Here is a 27303-nt window from a genome sequence, read left to right on the forward strand (position 1 = left end):
GGGCTGGGGTGGGGGCGGTACATGTGTATAAATTACCGGCCTCCTTGAAAATTTTTAAAATTTGTTGTTAAGGCTACAGAAGGTTTGACTCTTTCAGAAAGGAACAAATTAAACATTTGACAGTTGCTTTTATTAGTTGCTGACATGACAGGATCAAGAATCACCTCAGAGACAAGTCTCTGGGCAAACCAACTCTAAGCAAGTTATTCTGTAGATTAGGTTAATTGAGGTAGCCCTGCTATAAATCTAGGTAGCACCATTCCATGGGCTAAACTGCCTGAAAAGGAGAAAATTAAGTTCTATCGAGCATTCTTTGATCTCTGCTCTCTCTCCTGTCTACATGCAGCATGATCAGCTTGACCTTCCTGCTGTGATAGACTTCCACTCCACCAAAGTAAATGCTTGGTTCCTTAAGTTGCTTCTGTCAGGTATCATAGCAAGGAGAAAAGTAACAAGAAAAGAGCTGATTGACAACAGTCTGAATTCAAGTAACTTCTCATTTGATTGGAAAAAGTAGCTGAAGGTGTTACTTGAAGTATGTAACTATCCTGCATAGCTCTGTTGTTCACTAGACACAACCAATGTTCAGTTGGGAAGGGGGAGTCTCAGTTGAGGGATAGACAGATCAGATGACTTGTGGCTGTGTCAGTAGGAAATTGTCTTGACTAGGAAGTATTGTGGGAGGGCCTAGACCACTGTGAGCAGTGTGGCCCTGGGCAGGTGGCCCTGGGGTGTGTAAGAAAGCAGATGACTGAAGCTCACACCCGCCTTTGCCTTTAATCCCAGCACTCAGGTGGCAGAGGCTGGTGATCCCTATGAGTTCAAAATCAGCATGGTCTACATAGGGAGTTCCAGGCCAGCCAGGGTTACATAATGAGACCTTGTCTCAAAAAGGGGGTGGGGTTGCTGACTGAGGACCAGCCTGGGTGAACGAGCTGCAAATAGCACTCCTCTGTGGTTTTTGCTTCAGTTCCTTCCTTCAGGTTCTGAATTCCTGCCGTGGCTTCCTCTGGGCACTGTCACCTGGATTTGTCAGCTGAAATAAACCCTTTCCTCCCTGAGTTGCCTTTGGTCGTGGTGTTTATCACACCAACAGGGAGCTAACCAGAATAATCTTCAGCCAGTCTGTTATTATTACTGCTGTAGTTGACGACTTCATGGCTCTGCTAGCTTCTCAAGACATTTTCTCTAATACATTGTGGAAATTTCAGAGCAGAAAGATTTGGTAGAGCTGAATACAGTGTAGAATTAGTGAGCTGGTTGTGTTCTTGTCTAGCTTTTATTCTTTCTGTGTCATCACGAGGATTCTAGTTACCTTCTTGACACTTAGTCCTCTCACAGGCTGCTGTTTTCCATTACCTGCAAGTCTATACTCAGGAAATGGAAGCAAAAATGATTTTAGAGTGTTAATTTGGAACAAAAGTAAGCATAACTTTCAGATCAAATAGTAATGACTTTAGGATTGCCAATGGTTACTTTATTGCTGCCTTTTTTTCTTTTTTATATTTGGGTGGTGTTTACCGTATTGTAGTTTAGTCCTTTCTCTACTGTGTTTCTCCTGCAGCATACCTGCTTTCCAAGATTCTCTAATCTAGAAGATTAGTCAAGTGAGAACAAGGCAATATTAGTGTGCTGACTGTCAGGATAAGACTAAATTTAGAGGCCTTAGAAGAATGTAAGAGGAGGACCTCCAGGCCCAGGAATTTGAATTCTTGGTAAAATAAAGAGCTAAGCTTGGGTCTGAAGAAGCTAGAGAAAACTAGTTTATAAAACAGGAGGCAGAAAAGAGCATTCAGGGCAGCAAGCACCTTCCCCAGCATCCAGGAGCGTCTGCCTGAGGACTGACAGTCAAAGATTGGCAGTGATGACCATCCCTCAGAGTGCTTGGACACCACGTTTTTCAGCCAGAGAAACCAAGATTTGAAGCCCTACTTGCTGGGCTTCCCTGGTCGCCCTATTTAAACTAGCAGGCCTACCTCTGCTTTCTATCATTCTTGCCACTTTATTTTTCTGAATTTGTCTATCACCATACATCTGTTTACTGCTTACTCCCTCCCAACTGTAAATTTAATGTGCTTAGGGATATTTTTTTGTTGTTTTTTTACTATTTACTTTTTACCATTGATAGCATTTGAAACAGTACCTAGCAGAAATGTGAACAATACTCTATTACTTGGGTATGTGACATTTGGCAATTTGTTTAACTTTTCAAGTCCTCATTTGTGAAATAGAAATAGCTACCTAGTGAAGAATAAACAAGATACTGTCTTTAAAATAATTAGCAAAATAAAAACAGTTCTTTATGTGAATTTTTCTGTGATCAGATGTAGTTTAGAATTTGGAATTCATCATCATCTAAAAAATAAATATTAGATTGTAGGATTTGCACTGGGCAGAAGGCAGCAGTCTGTAACCAGGTATAACATTTTGGCAGCAGAGTGTTGCGGTGTTCACACAGCTAGGATAAATGAAGATTCTGCAGCAGCTTCACCTCCTTTGAGGCCAGGTTTTTGCCTTTAACAGAAGTCAAGTCAGCTTTTAAAGAGCTCTCACTTCTCAGAGCTTTATGGTACTTGCTGGGGCTGTGCCTGGCACAGTAGATGCCTGAGGTGCCTTGTCCTGTTACAGTTTCTAGCATATCAAGGAGCATGACTCTCCAGGCAGCGTTTCCTTTGCACCTGCGCTGTCTCAGGTGCTCAGTTCACTGGGGTGTAGCTGATGTTCAGTGAGGGTCAGCTGACGGATTTTTGTTAATGTGATTATGGGACAATTCTGGAATTTCTATAATCATAAGCCTTCTCTTCTTTCTTCCCCATACATATGATTCGTAACAAATAGTTCCATTATAAAAGGAGAGCCAAGGCTCATCCGCTTAAAAAATGTCTACTGAGAATCTGGCGTGTGCCAAGCACTGTGATAGCCAACTTCAGTAGTAAAAGAGAACAAACAACAAAAATGGGTGTTTGCAGCTTTCTCCTGCCCTCCTCCTCTTTCTTTCTCTCTCTCCCTCCTCCCACGTCCCCCTTTTTAGCTTCTAGTGACAATATGCCTTAGGTTGGCTTGCCTGTCATGTTGTCAAGACTCCAGCGTGGAATGCAACTAAAGTCGCAAAACACTATACAGACAGAAGACTTTTTCCTTCCCGATTGAGCACAGAGCCTCAGCCTGTATGCTGTGGATGCTCTGCCATTGAGCTCCACTCAGCCCTACCCTGGTTTTTGTGGTGTCAGGTTATTTTGGTTGCAGGAGAATGCTGGCATCCAAAAGGCCTTACTGTTCTCTAATTCATTCAGAGGGTTTCTTTTCCATTCCTAATATACTTTTAAGTACTCCATACTTCAGTGTGTTCTGTCTTTTAAAGTAAAAACCTGTATTAAGAAATCTCTAGGAATATACAGATTAGTATTTGTAATTGGATATTATAAATAGTTTTTATTCCCATTGTTAATTTTTAATATTTTATTAACAAAGAACCCATGATATTTTCAGAGTAAGTTCTCATTAATGTAATGGTGCTGAACTAACTTTTCTTAGCCATAGGATACTGCAAGTATTTTCCATGTACTAAACTTGCTTTTGTGTTTGTAATTATACAGTAACAAAATTCTTACGTTTATTCATTCTTAATTGTGATATACTTTGGAGGAGTTCAGAATTGTTTTTAAATTTATTGAAGAGTACTATAAAATTGTTCTTACTTTTCCATTTTAGTCGGAATGAGTACAGTGCCTTTCATCTGTAATTATCATGGGCTTCCTTCTCCGTAGTTGTACTGTGGACAGTCTCATGGCTGATTCTCCTTAGACTGGGAAGAGGTTGGAGGAATGGTCTATAGCCAGAATAGATAATGCTGCAAACTAAGTCTTGAAGGGATACGTCTCCACAAGCCACAGACAGTTCCTTATGCTATTCTAGTAGAAGTTTACATAATGTTCTTTGGAATTTACATCATAACACACTTTCTTGTTCACAGCATAAACAAATGTAAAAATTACTATGAAGTACTTGGAGTTACAAAAGATGCTGGTGATGAAGATTTGAAAAAAGCTTACAGAAAGCTTGCTTTGAAGTTTCATCCAGACAAAAACCATGCACCTGGAGCAACGGATGCTTTCAAAAGTAAAGTAAACTTTTAAAAACTTCACTAAGGTGTTTTTTTTAGAATTCACTTTACAGTTTTTCTAATGCTAAATTCTACTTTTGGACTGGTGCGTTTAGAATCCAGCTTAAGGAAGGGAATGAAAATGCCTTTAAAACTTTAGTGATAGTTTATGTTATCCAGCTGAGCAAGTGCTATTTGCCTGTAAAAGGCACCATGCTTTTGACAGTCTTAAGTAACTTCCAGTTTAGTTTGCACAAATGCTTTCTAGTTGAGTTTGAACAAATAGATTAATGGGGAGCTAGAGAGATGGCTCAGTGGTTAAGAGCACTGACTGCTCTTACAGAGGACCGGGATTTGAATCCCAGCACCCACATGGTGGCTAACTGTCTGTAACTCTAGTTCCAGGGGATCCGACGCCCTCTTCTGACCTCCTTGGGCATTACATGACATGGGTGCACTTACATACATGCAGGCTATACACTCATACACATAAAAAAAAAGAAAGAAGAAAAATAGACTAGTGGTTTGCACTAACTTCTAGCATATTGTTATGTGATTCCTGGTGACCTAAAAGTGAAATAAAGCTTGAGAACTTTTTACTAGAGGCTGTCTAGAATTGGAATGTTCTCGACAATCTTTATTCTAGGGATTCTACCTTCAGTATTTTTACATTCCTGTGTACCCTGATCAGGTTTTTTGTTTGTTTTTTGTTTTTTTGTGATGCTAGAGATCAAACCCAGGGACCATGTGCATGTTAGGTAAGCGTCTGTCACAGAGTTGCCTCTCCAGCCTTTGAGGTTTTGGGACAGAGTCTTGCTGTGTAACCTAGGTTGACCTTGAATTTACCAGCTAACTCGGGCTTGTCTTGAGCTCAGTGCTCTTATGTAACGCTATTTTCACATTGTTTAAATGGATTTCTAGTAATGTCATTTTTTTTTCATCTGAGGCCAGCCTGGTCTACATAGTGAGTTCCAGGACAGCTGGGGCTACAGGGAGACCCTATCTCAAAAAGACCAAAAAAAAAAAAAAAAAAAAAAGAGTTCTTAAGCTGGGCATTATGGTGCTTGCCTTTAATCCCAGCACTCAGGAGACAGAGGCAGAGCCAGAGGCAGGCAGATCTCTATGAGTACGAGGCCAGTCCGGTCTTATATAGTGAGTTCTAGGCCAGCTGGGGCTACAGGGAGACCCTGTCTCAAAAAAAGACGAAAAAAAAAGAGTTCTTATTTCTTGCCTGTTTTCTGTTTTACTTCTTAATAGTCTTTCAAGTTTGGTGAATTTAGTAAATAAACACAGGTAACTGATTTTGTAATGTCACACTTTGTATGTTGTTATGAAAGTTACATGCAAGTCTTTTCTTTTTCTGGCAGGACTCCTGTAGTTTGGTTATTAAGTAAAGATTTACTTGAAGACAGACAATCATAATAATGTCATATTTCATTCCAATTTATTTGTAATAGTTTACTTATTAGCCAGAGTAAAATATTTAAATCCGTGAGTGTTCATTCTTTTGAATTTGGCATTCATAGAGCCAGTGTTTGGCATTTCCAGTAAAATGCTGGGGTCTTCAACTATAACAAAGGAGGTACTTATTTTTTAAATGTTTTAAAAAGAAGACACAATTTGTTCCTCATAAAAATCTATCAGAATTGTTTATAAGCCAGGCATGGTGGCACATTCCTGTAATTCCAGTACTTAGGACGCTGAGGCAGGAAGATCACAACTTTTAGGCCAGCCTGGTCTACATAGCAAGTTCCAGTCTATAGTATAGTTGTTTTTATTTAGCTGAAAAAAAAAAGAAAGAAAGAAAGAAAGAAAGAAAGAAAGAAAGAAAGAAAGGAAAGAAGAAAATAAATTGTTTGCAAGACAGTCTTATTTGTTGAAGGATGTTGCCAAGGAAAATACATTTGGGAATTACTAACATATTCCAATAAAAAAGCACTGCCAAAGTGGTGCTTATGGACAAGTGAAATAGCATTTCCTTAAGGTAACAGTGGCATGTTAAAGTATAGGACGTGTGAGATGGCTCAGCAGGTAGAGGCACAAGCCCGATGACCTGAGCTTGGTTGTTAGGACCCACATGGAGAGAACTGACTCCCACCAATCATCCTCTGACCTCCACACATGTGCTATGGTGCACACATACACATACACACACAACATATATTTATGTTTTTATAAAGAAAGTATAGGAAATGTAACTTTATTAAAATGTGCTAACTTAAAAATCACATTTCAGGGGCCTAGGGATTTGACTCAGCAGTACAGATTGTCTAGCATGCCCACCATCTAGAAAACAGGATTCTGGACTGGGGGTGTGGCTCAATGGTAGAATGCTTGCTCAGAAAAGATTTCTGAGGCCCAACTCATTCTGGGAGCTGTGGCCCAATTCCTGACCCTGCAGGAATCCCTGCTGTCAGTCTGTAGTTTATTCTACAGTATGGATGCAAGACAGGCAAAAGCAATAGAGATGTAAAGTGAACTCAAGGCAATGGTGACAGCATTCACAAGTTCCATGTAAGCTCAAGCCCGACAAAATACCAGCACAGCTATGGGAGAAGTGAGTAAATAACCCTAACCCTACTTGCTGAAGTATTGGCAACCAATGGCTGCTGGGTCTAATCCCCAGCACTGCAAAATTTAAAAAAATAAATATATCACATTTATGTCAGTTCATTTTCTGAAGAATATGTCCAGGAAATATGGCCATTATTTTTTACTTTCCAAATAAAATACATACTTACCATTAAGCAAAAATAACATAGGTAGTAGCAATTAGGGGGCTAATTTCTTTTTCTTCCTTTCTTTTTAGTCTTTTTGAGACAGGGTCTCCTTGTAGCCCCAGATGGTCTGGAACTCACTATGTAGACCAGGCTGGCCTGGAACTCACAGAGATCTGACTGCCTCTGCCTCTGCCTCCCAAGTATTGGGATTAAGGGTGTGTGTCACCGCTGGGCCCAGGAGGCTAATTTCTAACTCGGTAGTATGCAAACTTGGGAAATTTCCGATAAAATTTTCCAGTAAATGTTTGTTTCACTGCATAATTTCTATGAAGAATTGTAAACTTCAGTCAATAGAAAACTCTTATTTCCACTCATAGAAGAAGCAGAAGCAGCTGACATCTTTAGAAAACTACTTGCTAGCACATTTCCCACAAAATTAAAAGTTTCACATTATGAACTAAAAATGTTTAATTTAAATACGTGGCCTTTTCCATTGACTTGTGTATCTACTGCTGATCTACCAGACTTCACTGGATACTTCCAATCCCATGATCACAGATGGCCCTAGTTAAACTCAATGGCTCACAAAACAAAACAGAAGGAAGTGAGTATGAGTTTCTAGGGAGGAGGGACAGCTAACCTGATGAGGACATGGAGGAGGCAGTAGTCAGAATGCACTGTACATATGCAGGAAATTGTCAAAGAACATATGTAATAAAAAAATCACAAAAAATTGATGGTTTTAAAAATATTTAAAATAATTTGGCAATAGATAATTTCCTGTTATGATCTACTGGTGTTATCAGTAGTAATTCTTCCTAATGTTAAAATATTGGGCTCGGCCCCAGGCATGGTTGAGATACCCTGGGAGGTAGAGGCAGGAAGATCGGAGTTCAGGGACTCCTTGACTACATATCGTGAGTTTAAGGCTAATCAGGGCTACTTAAGACCCTGTCTCAAAAGCAAAATGATGTTAAACTGGCTGTGGCTCTGTGGCAGAATGTTTTAGAATGTCTGTGGAGTATTACACAATGTCTTGAGTTTGGTCTCCAGTACTACAGAGAACAAAAACAAAGAAAAAAAGATCCCCCACCCCCTTGAAGACTGTTGACCTTTATTTATTCCTACTTACGTATTGAGGTCGCATTAGCATGCGGGTCTCAGAACAACACTAAGCATATAAGTACCTGTGTTCTATGGTTGCCACTGCCCTTTGAAGAGGTGAGCAGCATTAAGTGCCACTCCCACAAAGCCAGTGAGACACTTGAAGGGTTTTACCAAGTCGTAAGATTTTGGTGTTGTATATTCAGGGTTTAATGGTTTGCTTTGTAAACCAGAACTAATAATGATCAGCATGCTTGGAGGTGATTTATCTCTAAGGAGAAGCTCACATTATTCAATACACAGGAGATTATCCATAAATCAGAATGCCAATTTATTAGTCCCAAAGAGGATCAGAATTGGGAGTTGGTTCATGAGCCAGATTTCATGCAGTGGAAACTTGGGAGAAAACCCAAGTTGTACTCCACAGATTCTTGGTGAGCGAATGTAGTTAGAAATAGCGTAGCCATTGTTGTCACACACGTCATTAAGTATGCGAGATTTCAGTGCATTCTGAGTCATCTAGTTCTACTTGTCACCAGTCTTCCATTTTTGGAATTCTGTTATTTCTAAGTAGAGGCAAGGCTTTGGCGTTGTATTCTTTTTTAAAAAGTTAATTACATTTATTTATTTGCGTGTGTGTGCATGTGCATGCACAAGGTCAGGACATCTCATGATAGTTGATTCTCTCCTTCCACCCTGTCAATCCTGGGGATTGAACTCAGGTTATCAGGTTTGGTGGCAAGTACCTTTACCTTTACCTGCTGAGGTCCCCTTTTTGGTCTTTTATGAAAATTAAAGTTTGATTGTATTGTAATTACTGAAATATTTTGTAGAAAATAGAAATTAGTTGCCTTTTATTTTCGTGAATAGAAAAATAATTGGTTTAGGGAATTAAATTAGTTATGTTATATTTGTGATTTTGTAAGGCTTTAGAAATAAACAAATGCTCTTAAGGACAGTGGGCTAAGTGTGGCTGTTTCATCTTTCCAGTGAAATCTATAAGGTCGTCAAAACAGAAACATATATTTTACAGAATGGCTTTCACAACATAACATAACATATTTTGAAAAGTATTCTAAAGAAAGCCTAGCAAGGTGCAGCAGGACTTTAATCCCAGGGGAGGCAGAGGCAGGCAGGTGGCTGTGAGATGGAGGCCACCTGGGATGTCTACATAGCAAGTTCCAGGCCAGCTGGGGCTACATAGTGAGACCCTGTCTCAAACAGACAAACAAAAATTTAATGAAATTGATTCCTTCTCTTTTCTCTGACATAAATGCCATTAAAACTTACCTAGATTGGGCTGGAAAGATGGCTCAGTGGTTAAGAGCACTTAACTGCTCTTTCAAGGGACCTGGGTTTGGTTCCCAACAGCACCCACATGACAGCTAACAACCATCTTTATCTCCAGTTCCAGAGTATCCAACTCCATCTTCTGACCTCTGCAGGCATTGCACTCATGTGGTATACTTCCATACATGTAGGCAAAACACTCATATACCTAAAATAAAAATAAGTTAATTCATATACCGGTTTTGAGAGGAATGTAGCTTAGTATATGCCAGGCCTTAGCTACTCAGCACTGCCAACCAACCAATAAAAACCCAAATGAGTTTACATTACCTTCAAAGAATGAAGTTTGCCAGAGACTATTGAAATAGCCATTATCAGCATACATGTAAATGTAATAGCAGAGGGTGAGGATTTGTTGTTTATTTTTCATAACATGGATCATGTGCTATTGCTTGTATTTGTCAGGGTGGTTTAATATTAACATTGTAGACTCAGGAACATATCTCTCAGAACAAAGAGGTTAATTTTACCTTCTGAGCTATTTCTTATCTGAATGAGAGAATTTGAGATTCCCTTCTTCCTCACAGAACTTGTAATTCATAAAAGGAGATATACTTCATACAAAACATTTACAGTGTCGTGATGCCTAACATTTGACAAACATTTGATAGTTTTTCATTCCCATTTTTTTTCATTTAATGTTCATTGAAATTCTTGTGAGGTCACACCTGGTGGCATACACCTGTATTATCAGTACTTAGGTGATAGAGGCAGGAGGATCAGGAGTTCAAGATCATCCTCAGATACATGAAGTGTTTGAGGCTATCTTGAATTACAGAGACCCTGTCTTAACCCCCTTCCCTGCCAAAGTGAAATAGTCAGAGGTCTAGTGTCATCATTGTTTTATAAATAAAAAAATTGAGACACAGAAAGATTAACAAAATTGCTCAGTTTCTCCTAGAAGACAAACTATAATTAATACCAAAATAGAAAAGGATGTGTTGCTAAAATTCCTCCTGGGAGGTACAAATGCCATCCATCCCCCTCCTTCCATGGTCCTTAGGACAACTGGAGGTATAATTTCTCCAAACTATAGTTTGGAAAACTAAAAAGTTTATTGGGGTTACTTATAGAGCAGTGGCTGAGAGGTTACTTACAGGAGTGTGGGGGCTCCCCCCACACCAAGGCCACACTGGAAAGTCTCCATATTGTGACTTTCCAGCAGCCATCCAAAATGGTGAGAGCATCATGGCATCCCCCCGCTTAAGGTACTCTTAGTGTCCTGTGTCTTGTCCCTGTCCATGCCTCCACCCACCCTTCAACTTGGGTCACTGATTTTGGGGAGTGTGCCTGACTCTCCCGGCCCCTTCTTTCTTACAAGTGTCAACAGTCTGGAAGGTTTGCAATGGTCTTAAGCAAGTGGGTGCAACCAAGCTTGAGAAGGTTGATATTGGGAGGACAAGTCTGAAGAAAAGTCAGAGAAATAGAATAGTGGTAGGCGTGGTCATGAGAACCTGTGATCCCAGGGACTCAAGGGACTGAAGCAGGAGGACAAGAAGTTTAGGGCTTGCCTGAGCTACAGAGTGAGCTCAGGGATAGCCTGGGTAACAGGGAGTGCCTGTTTCAAAAACAAATTTTTTAAGGGCTGGGGATGTAGCTTAGGGGTCCAGTACTTACCTAACATTCATGATACCTTAGGTTCTATCACAATACCACGAAAGGGGGGGGGGGGAGAGAGAAACAGACACAGAGAGACAGAGAAACAGAGACTGAAGTACCATTACAGTCGTAGTTATTGGAGATGTGTATAGTAGGTGAATTAGTTTCATGGGATAAGTATGATTTTTATGGCTAGAGAAGAGAGGGCCAGTAAAGACTTGGAAGTGAGAATGAGGCAGGGCAGTTTAAAAATCAGCAGCTTTAAAGATAGGATGGATACACTTGTCTTTATTCCTCACACAGAATACAGCTAAAAACCTTGAACGTTATACATTAAACAAATTAGATGATCACAGGAAGACTGAAAGGTGGCGAGAAAGTAGAGGAGCTCAATACCTCAGGACCCAAGAGCAGCATGGCACTGAAGGGAGTCACTTGGGTGTTTGTAGTTTTGGTTTTTTCCTTATATTCTACAGTGGGTGCTGGAAAACATGGTACTCAAATACTACAGAAAAAGCAGGCCTCACTCTGACCTTACACTGGACTGCCTATCCTTTCCATGAGGTAGTGAGATGCTCTGACCCCCTGTAGTGAGTTCGAGCTTCAGTTTTCATTCATGCTGAATGGGATAAAGGTCCCTCCTTTTTTGCCTCTGCCATTCTTCTCTGCGCTTTAAGCAGTGCCCATTTTCCTCCCCACTAGGGTGGAGTATTAGTTACTTTTACATCACTGTGACCAGCTACTTGATGTACACAGCGTAAGGGGAGGATTCATTTTGTCATATGGTTTAAGAGGTGTCAGTTCATCATAAAGGGGAGGGGCACGACATGGCAGAGCTATTCACATCACAGTGGACAGGAAGCAAAGAAAGGAGATACAGGAAGGAAGCCAAGTTAAGATACAACCCCAAGAGCATGCTGCAAGTGGTCTGCTTCCTCCAATTAGGCCCCACCTCATAACTTTCACCACCTTCTAATAATATAACATCATGTGAATCCATCAAAGGATAATCCATCCCGTCAGGGCCTCATGATGTAATTGTCTATGGAAAGACACCAAGAGTGCTTTACTAATCTAGGCATTTTCAGTCTAATCAAGTTGGCAGTTGAGATTAACCATCACAAGTGGTATTCTACGTGGCATAATGGAGTGCTGGGACTTGTACCCCGTCCAGATATACCAAAGCTATATCCCAATGATGTTGGTAGAGTACATAGAGAGCAGTAGTGTGGCATCCTTTCTCTTTCTAGCCAGGGAGACCATTATGGTCCTAATATGGAAATCTCATCTCTGCCTAGCAGTAATGAAGTCTCCCCCCATTTGGGTGTCATCAGACTCCTGAGGGGAACCCAGATGTGTCTACCTGAAGTAATGGGGCAGTGTTCCCCTACTCTGCTGGAATGATGTAAGAGAAGTTTTTAAAGCATAACATTTAAGATCCTGCCTCATAATAGACAAAACAACCAAATTTCAATTAAAAATCTCTTGACATTTCAAAAACCAGGATCTCAGACAGAATTTAAAAACTCAGGCAATTAAAAAGAAAAGTTAGAATTGCATAGGGAAGATTTTAAAGTATTATATAAATATTTGTTAAACAATTATAAATTATGCTATAAACAAACAAACAGAAGATCAGCAAAGAAATACAAAGCCTGAACAAAGATGTAAAGATCAAAGTGGAAATTTTACAACTTTAAAGATCTGGAATACCTTTCAGTGAATGGAGTAAATGGCAGAATAAATAAAGAACTGATGAGCTAGAAAATAGAAAAGTAGACATTACCCAATCTGAACAACTGAGAAAGTGCACACGGGAGAAACAGCCTCATAGAACAGGAGGCTTGACAAAAGAGCTAACATTCAGGTCAGTCAGGTACTGAAAGGGTTAGGGGAAGAGACAGCTGAACAGTACTAAAGTAAGATTTAGAGTCTTCCCAAATTTGGCAAAGTTTTTTTCGAGTTTTTATTTTTTTACTTATTTTTGGTCTTTTTGAGACAGGGTCTCTCTATAGCCCCAGCTGGACTGGAACTCACTTATGGAGACCAGGTTGGCTTTGATCGCACAGAGATCCACCTACCTCTGCCTCCTAAGTGCTGGGATTAAAGGTGTGCCACCATGTCTGGCTTTTTTCAAGTTTTTAGATTCAAGAAGTTGAATGAGCCTCAAGCAGATAAGCCCAAAGAAATCCCATGACACATCATAGTCAATCTAAAAATCAAAGACAAACACACATACAATAATAATAAATCTAAAAAAAACATTTGAAGGCAAGGATTCTATACTTTATTCAAACTAATAAAACGATGATGCTATTGATATATAAGATCCAGAGCAGCTAATCAAAGGTCTAGCTAGAGGTCTACTGAGATGACAGTAGAATAATGCAAAGTGAAATCCTAAAGTAATGTTCAGGTAGCACACAGGAACTCAGGGGAAAGGAAACAGAAGTGGAAAATGGGGCGAAAACAAAAGGTGAATAGAAGTGATAGACCCTAACTTACCAGTAATTATATTAAATGTAAATGATCTAACTATACCAACTAAAAGGTATATTTTATTATTATCAGTTAACACCATATGTTGTCTGTAAGAAACTAACTCCAGTTACTATGTTGTGATAGTTCATCTTCATCCGTTACTAGATTTAGAATTACCTAGGAAGCATTTGCTTGGGTGAATCTGTGAGGGTGTTTCCAGAGGTTTATCTGAGGAGGAAAGACCCACCCTGAATGTTGGGGTGCCTTTCCATGGTCCAGGATCCGGCACCAGCATTCATCTCTTTCTATTTTTTGGTTGTGAATACAAGATGACCAGTTGCCTCACACTCCTGCCAGCACACCTTGCCTTTCATGATGGAGTTATCCCTTCTTAAACTATGAGCCAAAATAGACTTTTCCCTCCTTCAGGTGCTTTGTTAGGTATTTTGACACAGAAATAAGAAAAGTAACTAATAAAGCCTCCTTACCACTCATTCAGCTCAGTGATGGAAGTTCTAGTCACTGTTAGGGTAAGAGAAGGTAGAGAAGAATAGGTAATGGCTGTCCCAGTTTACAGCTGAAATGGTTATCTTTGTAAAAAAAAAAAAAAAAAAGAAAGAAAAGAAACATCCCAGAGGATCTATAGAAAACTCTAGTAAGCAAACCCCATAGATTACAATATAGAAAATAAACATACAAAATCAATTGAATTTCAGTTTTTTAGCAAAGAATATATAGACACTGAAATTTTAAAATATGTTAACATTTACATACATTTAAAATACTTATACTTTTTGCAAAACTATCACATTTTTTGCTGAAAATGATACAATATCAAAAAACTCAGAGACATTCTAGAGAAATGTAGCAGAGTGTGTACAAAGATGGGAAAACTGAACACATTCAAATTTTAAGTCTAAATCGATACACAAGTTTAGCACAATTTCTGTATTAATCATTGCAAGATAGAAACGTTATTCTCAAATTTATTTGGAGATGCAGAAGAAACTTAATATCTGACAATAATTTAAGAATGGAATGAGGATAGTCAACATAGCTGATTTCTGCACTTAGGATACAGTTAACAGTTACCAGAATTGTAAGGCCCTGGCAGAGGGATAGACTATAGATCAGCAGCAGACTAGGCGGAGAACTAAGATGCAGACCACATAGTTAGTCCTGGCTGATTCTAGACCAGGCTCCAAAAACAATCAGTGGATGGTAGATAACTTTTTTGTTGTTGGTGGTCTTTTTGAGACAGGATCTCCTTGTAGCCCCGCTGGCCTGGAACTCACTAAGTAGACCAGGCTGGCCTTGAACTCACAGAGATTGGCCTCCCTCTGCCTCCCAAGTACTGGGACTAAAGGTGCGCACCACCAAGCCCGGCCAAGGCCAACTTTTTAAACATTCTTATTGTGTGTGTGTGTGTGTGTGTGTGTGTGTGTGTGTGTGTGTTATATGCACATACATGCAGGTGCCTGTGGAAGCCAGAAGGAATTACAGGCAGTTGTGAGCCTCCTGACATGGGAGGTAGGAACTGAATTCTGGTCCTTTAGAACAGCAGTTGCTCTTCACTGCCGAGCTATCTCTCCAGCCCCCAATACAGCCTATTGAAGAATTGATTTTTGAGTTGTTGGATATACATACACATAAAATTAACCTTGACCACAGTCTCCTTTTTTTATGTAAAAACAACAAAGAAAACCTTCAAAATACATCATAATTCCAATTATAAATTTTTTAAAAATCTTTTAGAAAGTTACAGGGACAAATCTTTAGGATATAGGATTAGCCAATGATTACCTAAGTAAAAACCAAAAGCATTGTTTGTATAAGGAAAAGTTAGTAAACTGGTCTTCAAAACATTGTAAAGTTTGCTCTATTAAAAGGATAAAAGCATACAGTACAGCTTGAAGAAAAATATTTGTCAAACATATATCCAACAAAGAAAGGACTAATAAAATTGAACAAAAGAAGCTGTGTGTGGTGGTGCTTACCATCCCAGCTACTTGGGATGCTGAAGCAGAAGGGTCACAGAGTCCATAAGTATACAGCCAGACTTGGCAGTACAGTGAGACCCTCTCTCAAAAGACTTTAAAAATAAATAAAATGATGGGACTGGAGAAATGACTCAGGAGTTAAGAATACTTGCTATTCTTCTGGAGGACCCAGGTTTGATTCCCAGTACCCACTTGGTGACCAAAAACCATCTTTAACTCCATTTCCAGGACACCCTCTCTGGCCTCTGTGGGTACTACACATGTGATGTACTTACATGCATACAGGCAAAATACTCATACACATAAAAAATAAAAATATTTTTAAAAATAAATAAGTAAAAGTGAAAAAAGTATCACTCCCAGCTCTAAATGAAGCATCTTTACCACCCACTCCAAGGCTCAGAACATCATGAAGAGGGGATGGAAAGCATGTCAGAATTGAAGGAGGATGGAGTGGAATGGGCACTTGTCTCCAGGTGTGATGTGGCCATTGAATTCTGAACTCTGAGCAGCTCTGGTTCACTAACTGTACAAGACCTGCACAAGTTGACTCCTCAGTGTTCTTTCACAGTGGGGAGGGCCTCATCAAGCCCCACCATCCAGGATTTATAGGCAGTTAGCAGTTGCTATGAGGGAAAGGCTCATGAGCCACCCCCCCCACTCATCTCTGAGAATCTGTAGGTAGGCAATGGTTTCTGGTAGGGAGAGACATTTCTACAGTGGTGTAGCCACTGCTACATTGCTCATGCTCCTGTAAATAAGCCCATACCCATGTTCCTATATGCACCCCTAATTAAACTAATTGGTGTATACACAAAAAGACATGAAAGTAGAAATGGGGCCTGTTGGGAAGAAGAAAGGGATTAGTGGGAATGGAGGGTGACAAGATAGGGAGGGCTATGGGGAGTATGATCCAAATACAGTATATACCTGTATGAAAATGTCATAATGAAACCAATTTTTACATATAATTAATATATCCTAATAGCAAGTTTAAAACAGTATCACTTAAAAAGGCACAAAGGGGTTATGGCAGTAACTCAGTAAAGCACTGAGTTAGATCTCCAAAACTCATGTTAAAAATGCCAGACATGGGCAGCTAGTGATCCCAGGTGGATCCCGGGGCTCTCTGCTATGCCAGCCTAGCTTCCTGGGGGGTTTCCAGGACAGTGAGAGACTATGTCTCAAAGACAAAGGCAGGTTATACCAGAGGAACTTCACCCAAGGTTACCTTCTCCTTTTTACATTCTTGAGATCACACACACAGACACAGACAGACAGACAGACAGACAGACACACACACACACACACACACACACACACATACACACACACACACACACCATAAAAGAAATGACGTTTTTATGGAAGATGATTTGCAAATGGCAAGGAAGCCTATGAAAATATTTTAGCATCATTAGCCATTAGAGAAAGGCAAAGTGAATCCTAAACAAGATACCTCTTTATCTGTCTATCTATCATCTATCTATCTATCTATCTATCTGTCTGTCTGTCTGTCTATCTATCAATCATCTATCTATCTATCAGTCAATCATAATAGGTAAAGTAGAAACTAAGAGCAACTTCAAATATGACCGAGGATGCAGAGAATAGAGTTGAGGAGATATAAAATAAGAATTATTCTGTATATAATAGTTTTGGAAGTCTACCAAAAAACTAATTATGAGGCACTATATAATTCAGCAATGCTTTCCTGGGCATTTATCCTAGAGAAATGAAAATTTACATAATTTATACATAAACGTGTATGTAAAGGTATGTAGCAGTTTTATTGTAATAGCCCCAAACTAGAAAGAACCTAGTTGTGATTCAGGGGATGAGTGGTTAAACCAACAGTGCTGTATCCATATCATGGATACTACTTAGTAAGAAAAAGGAACAAAGTTTTGAGATGGAACCAGCTGGATCAGTCTGGCTATACTGACTGAAAAGAACCCATTCCAAAAAGGTTCATTTATATGAACGTATTTTTATATTGCATTATTTATATAATGTTCTTTTTTATTTTTATTTTTGTGAGACAGAGTCTCAGTATGTAACCAAGACTGACTTTGAACTCAAGATCCTCTGCCTCAGCCTCCCAGCTGTTGGGACTGCAGGTGTGTACCCTCGCTCCTGGCTTGCAACATTCTTGAGCTGATAATATTACAGAAGTGGCCAGTATTTCAGTAGTTGTCAGGGGCTAAGGAGGGGCATGATGGGGCAGGAGTTGAATGTGATTATAAGAAAGTAGCATCGGACAGGCAAGATGGATCAGCAAGTGCAAACCAGATAACCTGAGTTCAGTCCCTAGAACCCATGTAAAAGTGGTCAGATAGAACCAACTCCACACAACACACATCATGCACATAGACAATAAGAAAAATTAGAAGTACTCTAAAGATAATTATAGAATGTTCCATGTTCTGTTGACTGATAATACCAATCCTTAGTTTGTGATATTTTACTATAATTTTATAAGATATTATCACTAGGAGAAGTTACATAAAAAGATAGGGGATTTTTGTTTTTTTTTTAATATTATACATGAATCTATAGCAAAAAAATAAAAGTTTAAAGAAAAAAATGAAGTAGAAGGTATTTTGTGTGCAATAAATGACAGTGATGTGGGAATATATTTTTATAATGTTTTGAACACCAAAATAAATTTTGAATTTAATTCTTTAGGTAATGAGGAACTGAAAAAAAATCCCAATCATGCACATAGCACAAAATGCGTGAATAAAAAAGTACTGTGATCACAGCACATGCATTTTCATACACAATTATACAGCTGTGGCAGTACTCATATTTTCTAATTATCTTTTTTAAAATGTATTATTTTAGCCAGGCGTGGTGGTGCATGCCTTTAGTCCTAGCACTTGGGAGGCAGAGGCAGGTGGATCTCTATGAGTTCAAGGCCAGCTTGGTCTACATAGTAAATTCCAGGACAGCTGGGGCTACAGGGAGATCCTGTCTCCAAAATACAAAAAAAAATAAATTTTAATTTTATGTGTATGAGTGTATTGCCTGCAGTTATGTAAGTGCACCAGTGTCATGCAATGCCCATGGAGTTCAGAAGAGGGCGTTGGATCCCCTAGAACTGGAGTTATGGATGGTTGTTAGCTGCCATATGGGTGCTGGGAATTGAACCCAGGCCCTCTGCAAGAGTAGACAGTGCTCTTAATGCTGAGCCATTTCTCTAGCTCTTTTCTAACTATCGTAATGTTTGGAAATCAATTTTTAAAAAGTAAAACCTTAAAAACAATTTATTTGCCTATAAATTTATAGCTTTAAAAGTAATAGCATTAAAGTGCATAAAGATAGACCATTTAGTTTATTGATGCTACATCCTAAAACCGATACTGTTGCTGCAAGTTCAAGTTTAGCAGGGATTGATACATACAGTTGTTTTAGGTCTGGATTAATACATTGGTGCTGCTTGTACATACAATGTTTTCATCTTTGATTATATTCTCCATTGAAGTAACATAAATGATGTTTGTATTTCTGAGCCATGGATGTCTTTGGAAAGATCTGAAAATTTGCCAAGTATGCACAAGACCTGGGGGTGTGGGGAGGGCACGTGAAAAAGAGTCCATTTTCTTAGAGGTGTGATGCCTGGTAAGTTGACTAGATTCCAGGCATGGACCTGTACCCAGGAGCACTTGGGAGATGTGAATTGGAATTGATAGGCCTTTAGAAATCAAAAAATTAAATAAGCAAAAGAAAAGAATAGATAATAATGGGGGACATGAAATCATGGGGGCGTAGCAGGGAGGGGTTGGAGAGGGGGGTCTGAATGTGATCAAAATGCATTATATAAAATTCTGGAATCATTAGGAAAAAAGTTTATTAAAAAGATTTATGCTGGGGCTGGAGAAATGGCTCAGTGGTTAAGAGCACTGGCTGATCTTGCAGAGAATCTGGGTTCGATTCCCAGCACCCACATGGCGTCTACGACTGTCTTTAACTCCAGTTCCAGGGGAATCCCAAGCCCTCTTCTGACTTCAGCAGCATAGAATTTGCATGACACGGGTGCACTCACATACATACAAGCAATATACACATAAAAAGTAAAAATAATAAAATATTTTTTTCAAAAAGATTTATGGTGTAAGCTACCTGGAGTAATAGATGTATGAATTGTACTGAGAATTTGACCTTGAACAACTTAGTGATTTTGATTCTCAGGATCCTTTCTCTGAAGTTGGGAATACTAATGAATTAATGTTGTAATGAGGCATTTGGTACAAAATAATAGGCACTCAATAGGTGGTGGATACTGTTGCTATTGGTTTAAACAGTTTTGAGGAGAGGGGTGAATTTTGAGACAGGTCTTGCTGTGTTTCCCAAGATGGCCTTGTTGAACTTGTGATCCTCTTCCTCAGCTTCTGCATGCTGGGGTTATAGGTATGTGTACCACCATCTCTGGTTTATAGGTTGAATAATTTTGATGAATGGCTAGATTAGAGTGCTTGGACCGAGAGAGGCAAGATTTTAGAGGACAGCACAGCATTCAGAGAGAATAGATGGCATTTCTTTATTCTCAAGACAGCAGGAAGATTTGACTGACTAGTATAAAAAGTTTTATTGAGAGAGAATATATGACATTGTAAAAATATTAAATGCCTTTAAAAGAAATCATTGCTGTTTATGATTTCTTGATTAATTTCAAGTAGTATTTTTAAGTGATGCTGCCTTATACTGGGTAATCTCTTACAAAGCTAAAATGTTGCTTACCATCTTTGTTACTCATTGTTTTTTCAGAGATTGGAAATGCTTATGCTGTTTTAAGCAATCCAGAAAAACGAAAACAGTATGACCTCACAGGCAATGAAGAACAAGCCTGCAATCACCAAGACAACGGCAGATTTAATTTCCATCGAGGCTGTGAAGCTGACATAACTCCTGAAGATTTGTTCAATATATTTTTTGGTGGTGGATTTCCTTCAGGTACACTTTTGCTAATTATATTTCCTCAGCTAGCAACCTTCTGTATAGGCTTTACAAAGATTTCCTACTTTCTAACCTGGATTTTGTTTTGTTTTGAGACAGGCTTCTGGCCTAGAACTCACTGTGACCCAGGTAGTCTTCCTGCCTCAGTCTCTGAAGTGTTGGGATTCCAGGTGTGAGCACCACGGCATTTCTTACAGTGTTGTTAGTATCCCATGATGGCTTTCAGAGGAGAAAGCATTGCAAGTTACTACTTTTACTAAGCCTGCCTTTTTCCTAGAAAATACTTCAATTAAAAACAGTTGAAGGGACCAGAGAAATGTCTCAGCAGTTAAGAGCACTGGCTGCTCTTGCAGAGAACCTCTGTTCAGTTTCTAGCACCCATGTGGCAGCTCACAGCTGTTGTAACTCCAGTTCTAGGGGATCTATCACCCTCTTATGACCTCTGCAGGCACTGCACACAGTTGATGCACTTACATACATACAGGCAAAATACATATAAAAAATACAAATAAATAAAATAAATTAAAAAAAAAATCAGTTCAGGGCTGGAGAGATGGATCAGTATTTAAGAGCACTGTCTGCTGCAGAGGACCTGGGTTTAATTCCAAGCACCCACATGGTGGCTAACAAGCATCCTTAACTCCAGTTACAGGGGATCTGTCTCCCTTTTCTGACTTCCTTGGGCATTGTATGACATAGATGCACTTACATAAATGAAGGCAATACACTCAAAATAATAATAGATGAAATATTTGTTTTTGTTTATTTATTTATTGGTCTTTTTGAGACAGGGTCTTCCTATAGCCCCAGCCCATCTGGAACTTGATATATAGACTATGCTGGCCTTGAACTCACAGAAATCCACCTGCCTCTGCCTCCCTGGTGCTGGGATTAAAGGCGTGTGCCACCACACCCGGCAATAGATGAAGTATTTTTTTAAAAACAAACAAACAAACAAAAAAACAGTTACAGTACAGATACTCTCTTGTTTTATCTAAGGCTGAAGAAGAGTATAGGCAGGATCCAGTAGCAGCATCTTAGGTGAGCACTGTTATGGTGAGGGAAGTATCCTGTACCTGGTGATTGCTGGACATTGGTTCTCTGGAGTATCTAATGACATTCTAGATGATTAATTCAGGTGTATGTAAACGTCCTCATCCATATTGTCAGTGAAACAATGAAAGACCTGATTCATATGCATAAAATGTTTGGATTTTTGTTGTTGTATTACTTTAGAAATAGTCACTTGAATGAGGTTGACAGAGGGGAATATTATAGTGGTATTACCAAATGAATAGATTTTATAGTGCAAACAAAAGTATCAATCAACTCTTATTTACTATTAGTTATTTATGTGAAAATAAATTCGAGTTTCTTTAAGGTAGTTAAAAAATTTTAACTCTAAGCTTGTTCATGACCTTCACTCTGGAATGCAGAGAATCTGGTGAGGCATTGGTGCTGAACAGAACTGCCTTCCCAAATGAGGGGAAATCAGGCCTGTCGGCCTCTGAATATCATCAAGAAAGACAGTAGTCAGTGGTAGGACATTTTTGCAAAACACCCTTGAGTTGTAAAAGTAAAAATGAATGATTTAAAGCTATAGCCTGTGTTCTGACAAATTGAAATACATAATTACCCAATAGAAAAATTGCTAAAACTAGCAATTTTGACTAAAAATATGTTTGTACCAATAAGAAATCTTTGAAGCAATATTGACTTTTTTTTTCTGATAGTTGATTTGAAGTTCTTTGTTAATTCTAACATAGCTTATTTTTCAATAATAGTCATTTCTGATTCATCACTTTATTTGAAAACAACTTGAGTCTCCAACTGGGATCTGTAGACCAGGCTGGCCTTGAACACGCAGAGCTCCACCTGCCTTTGCCTCCCAAGTGCTGGGACTACAGGAGTGTGCCACCACGCCCAGCTTCTGTTAGCATTTTTAGAAACAGGAATTATAATGCAATCTTTTGATTTCTGTACATGTTTGATTTACTTAAATGCAGAAATCAGAGTTTTCAGAATAAGTTTCCAAGGTTTGTAGGAACAATTACCAGTGTTCTGTTGCAGAGAATCTCTTACCAAATTTTCACAAACTCTCTGGGCATGTGGCTCACACCTATAAACCTAGCACTTGGAAGGTAGAGGCAGAAGGATCAGGCGTTTAAGATCATCCTCATCTGCAGAATGAGTTCAAGGCCAGCCTGGGCTACATAAGACTCTGTCTCAAAAAGAAGAAATTTGAAAGAAGCAAAGCCCAGTTCATTCTTATTTCTGTCTACCCTCCATTCACAAGAAGAGAGGAAATAAACATTCTCTGCTCAAAGCATACATCTCTTAATAACTTTTGTTTTGTTTTGTTTTGGTCTTTTTTTTGAAACAGGGTCTCGCTGTAGCCCCAGCTGGCCTAGAACTCACTATGTAGACTAGGCTGGCCTTGAACTCACAGAAATCCTCCTGCCTCTACCTTCCAATTGCTGAGACTACATGTGTGCACCACCATGCCTGCCTGTCATAGTAACTTTTAAGCAATTAAACTGGTTGTTCTTTTTCCTGATCATAATTGCTTTCCTAATTTAACCGTGTTTTTAATTTTCTAGGTAGTGTACATTCATTTTCAAATGGCCGAGCTGCTTACAGCCATCAACAGCAGCACCGACACAGTGGACATGAAAGAGAAGAAGAAAGAGGAGATGTATGTTCATGTATGATTCTAAGTCTTGAAATGGCAAATTCCAGTGCAGAAAAAACAATTAGGATTGTCTAAAAATAGGGAAAGTTGTTTTAGGAAATAATGAGTTTTCTCTTTCCAGAGGTATTCAAAAGAGACTAGGAAACCCCATGAGGACAAGCATAGGAGCAGGAGTAGAAGTCAGGTGAGGGGTGGTGAGCGCATGACCCTTCACATTTGCTATTCCATGCTTCTGAGTAATAGATATGCATTTTGAAGGTAGATTCTTTTTATTGACCCTAAAAAATTTAGTGATGATACTGAAAAACTTCAATTAGGATTATTTTGTCTTTGCTTGATTCTAATTCATTTATTTCTTATTGCCTATAGTAATTAAGCTACTCGGTGTAGAAAGGTGAATGGAAAGAGCACTAGACTAGAAGTGACAAGTCCTGGTACAGCTCTGCCATTTATCTTCTCCCCTCACACACCCTCACATTCAAGGCACAAAAAATTTTTGAACCTGCAGGGTATTGGTCATCCCTGTGTATACAGGAGAGAGAAGGAGGCAGGAGGGAGGTAGGGAGAGGGAGAGGGAGGGGGAGAGGAGGTGGGGAGGGGGAGAGAGAGAGAGAGAGAGAGAGAGAGAGAGAGAGAGAGAGAGAGAGAGAGAATGACTTCATCTCTCAAGCGAGGTCAGATTGTCTGTTTTTCAAACACTTGTTGAGTTGTATTTTTAGGGATCACACCAAGAGATTGGTATTACTCAGCAGATTTGAAAGTACTGAACTAGATGGTCTCAGATGCCCTTAGTGCCTTTAAGTGAATGACAACTGTTGAATTACTGGTAGTTACAGTTCTGTTACAACTTACTGCTCTGGTTTTTTATAGGGTGGTTTCTCTGTGTTTATCCAGCTGATGCCCATTATTGTATTGATTCTCGTGTCATTGTTGAGCCAGTTGATGGTCTCCAATCCTCCTTATTCCTTATATCCCAGATCGTAAGTAGCAAAGTGAAACTTTACAAAGATTAATTATTGTTTCTTATTCTTTCTTTAAAGAGTCCTGTGCTCTTACATGTGTTAAATTTTTTTTATTTCTTTATTTTTATTTTATGTGTATGAGCATATTGCCTGCATGCATGTAAGTCCACCCATGTAATGCAATACCTGCAAAGGCCAGAAGAGATGTCGGATCCCCTGGAACTCGAGTTAGGATGGTTGTTAGCCACCATGTGGGTGCTGGGAACTGAACCCAGGTCCTCTGATAGAGCAGCCAGTTCTCTTAACCACTGAGCCAACTCTCCAGCCCTTGTGCTTACACTTTTTAAGTGCCAAATCTTTTACAAGAAAATCCCTACTTTTAAAAAAAATATATTTTATTTATTATTTTTATTTTATGCATATGCATGTACTGCCTGCGTATAGGTAAGTGCACCTGTGTCGTGCAATGCCCACAGAAGACAGAAGAGGCAGTCAGATCCCCTGAAACTGGAATTACTAACAGTTGTTAGCTGCCTTTTGGGTTCTGGGATTCGAACCTGGGTCTTCTACAAGAACAACCAGTGTTCTTAATGGCTGAGCCATCTCTCCAGCCCCCAAAATCCCTACTTTTAAAAATAGTTCCACTCTGGATAAGGACAAAAGTGCTGTATTTAAATTTAATGACATGAAAGTCAAAAAAATGAAAGGCAAACATATTAGTAATTGATCTTAGATTTGTGTCATTAGGTAGTACATGATTTTACTAAGAGATCAGGAAATAAAAGGAAATTTACTGTGACATTCATTCTAGATGACATTCATGTAATACGGTAAATATATGGGATGCTGTAGAATCGTACTGGGAGTGATTTTACAGTTATTACAAACAAGATTGCTCAGGAGGCAGAGGCAGGCAAATCTCTGTGAATACAAAGCCAGTCTGGTCTACATAGTGAGTGCTAGGCCAGCCAGTGCTACATACCAAAAAGACCCTGACTCAAAACAAAAAGAAAAAAAAAGATTGGCTTTCAATAGAAATAATATTTCTCCCAATTAAGACTTCGAGACTTTTGCTAACTAAAACGAACATACTATATTAAAAGTGTGATGGCCACAAAACTGTTATTTGAAGCAGTTTTCTAGATTGTAACTGTTACTAATATTAATGTGTTTTTTGAGACTTTAGAATCTTACTATGTAGCCCTGGCTCTCCTGAAACTCAAACTCAACAGAAATTCACCTGCCTTTGCCTCCTGAATGCTGGGATTAAAAGCAGGTGCCACCTTTAGTCCAGCTACCAATACTAACTTTAAAATTATTTTTATTTCTGTTACCTTGATTTACATATTTGAATGTGCAATTTTAATTAAAAGAATGATCGTGCATCTCTTTCACAGTGGGTCAGGACAAACTATTAAAATGCAGACAGAAAATTTGGGTGTTGTTTATTACGTCAACAAGGATTTTAAAAACGAGTATAAAGGTATGCTGTTACAAAAGGTAGAAAAAAGTGTGGAAGAAGACTATGTGACTAATATCCGAAATAATTGCTGGAAAGAAAGACAACAAAGTAAGTCGATCAACTATTTTTAACATTGTTTTATAATTTTTCAGTCTGGAATTATTGTAGATTTCCCTACTCAAAGAATGCTCTGGAATGACCTGGTATATAATCAGAATTCAGTACATGAATGAGATCCAGTCAACCCCCTTTACTTGAGCATCTCATATCCATGGATTCTACAAGTTGCTCATCAAAACTGCTCAGAGAGAGAAAAGTTATATCTCCTAAGAATGTACAGATTTTTATTGTCATTATCCACTAATCAATATTACAACTATTTGCATAGAATCTCCATCATATTAAACAATGTGAGTAAGGTAGAAATAACATCCACAGGAGGATCTGCGTAGGTATATGCAGACACTGCTGTTTTATGTAAGGGACTTGAACATCCTCATATTTTGATCTCTGAGGGTCCTGGAAGCAATCTAACACCGATTCTTAGGGTTGATTGCAGTGTTTTCTGTTCATGTGTCACAGCATAGTGATTGACATATAGTAAGGATTTAATGAATGGTACTTGTCTTGTTGCTTTTAATAAGTAAATATTTGATGGAATGAGATTACCTCACAAGGTGCTTCCTCTAATAATATATCACCTAGACCAAGTTATATGACCTCTAAATTAGTTACCTTACCATCATGACACAACATGCATTAAGCATTTAGCATATGTTAAATATTATTTAATTACAGCTTTATTTTTATTAGCATATATTATACATAATAATGGGTTTCATCATGACATTTTTATACATGTAGATAAAATATTTTGGTCATATGTACTTCTTATTATCCACTCTTGTTGCCTTCCCACTCCTGCCGATCCCCCTCCCCTTCCTCTTCCCAACTAGTAATGTCATAGTTTAATTAGGGTTGCTTACATGAGCATGGGTAGTAGGTATTCAGAGTAACACGAGCCTCTTGGTAGTGGTTATGCCATACCACTGAAGAAAATGTCTCCTCCCCCTGTAACCATTAACTGCAGATAGCTCCTCAGGGAAGGGTAGGGCCTCATGAGCCCTCCTTCTTCCAACTGTTAAGTGCCTATAAATCTTCAGAAAGGGGTGGGCCTCTTTCCCCCATCCATGTTAGAATGTTGATGGACCCAGTGTTGTGCAGATCATCACAGGTGCTGTGAATTCATAAGTGTAATGGCCAGGTCATGCCTAGTGGACATTATTCCAGAACACTCCACCCCTTCCAGCTCTTGGACGCTACATTTCATTTGCCATGTTCTCTGCGCTTTGGAGAAGATGATGTAGGTTTAGGATTGAGCCTTCAACAGTCACCTGTTCTCATTTTGACCAGTTATGAGTCTCTACAGTAACCACCACCCCTTCCAAAAAGAAGCATCTCTGGTCAAAGCTGACAGCAACATTGGTCAGTTGCGGTCACCGCCAGTGGTGGCCGCTCCTCCATTCTCGTAGGTGCCGCTCCTTTGTTCTCATGGGCATCAAGGCTGCTCCTCCGCTAGCCCTGTGCTGAGGCCACTCTTCCGCTTGCCTGGTGCTGAGGCAGCTCTTTTCCTTGCCCTGTGCTGCCTCCTGTCATCGCTGCTTCTACCCAGTCCTGGACCCCAGGGCTGGTGAGGAGACTGTGTCAGCGGAGCCACATTCAGACACAGGAGACCAGGTTCAGTGACACAGGTCTGGTTTATTGCAGGAAGGCACAAGCTTATATAGGGGTAGTGGTCCAATCACAGCACAGCAAGTAGGATACCTTATTAGCGTAACAGACTTAGCATCCTATTAGCATAACAGACTTAAC

The 27303-nt window shown here is 39.3% G+C and overlaps 1 protein-coding gene across 3 annotated transcripts in view; it reads left to right on the forward strand.

Annotated features, from left to right (window-relative positions):
* Positions 1–27303, forward strand: part of Dnajb14 (DnaJ heat shock protein family (Hsp40) member B14) — a 62826-nt gene that overhangs the window by 25714 nt on the left and 9809 nt on the right. For 2 of the 3 annotated variants that reach the window (XM_008826166.3, XM_008826167.3), the window contains 5 exons: positions 3974–4119; positions 20127–20312; positions 22916–23010; positions 23878–23987; positions 25367–25539. In XM_008826166.3, coding sequence (XP_008824388.1) covers positions 3974–4119; positions 20127–20312; positions 22916–23010; positions 23878–23987; positions 25367–25539 — 710 coding nt within the window. Of the gene's footprint in view, positions 1–3973; positions 4120–20126; positions 20313–22915; positions 23011–23128; positions 23192–23877; positions 23988–25366; positions 25540–27303 lie in introns of all 3 variants that reach the window. The other variant, XM_017796396.2, reaches the window with a different exon arrangement.

This window comes from Nannospalax galili, unplaced genomic scaffold (assembly GCF_000622305.1).
Source record: "Nannospalax galili isolate Female #2095 unplaced genomic scaffold, S.galili_v1.0 scaffold189, whole genome shotgun sequence".
NCBI classification, from domain to species: Eukaryota; Metazoa; Chordata; class Mammalia; order Rodentia; family Spalacidae; genus Nannospalax; species Nannospalax galili.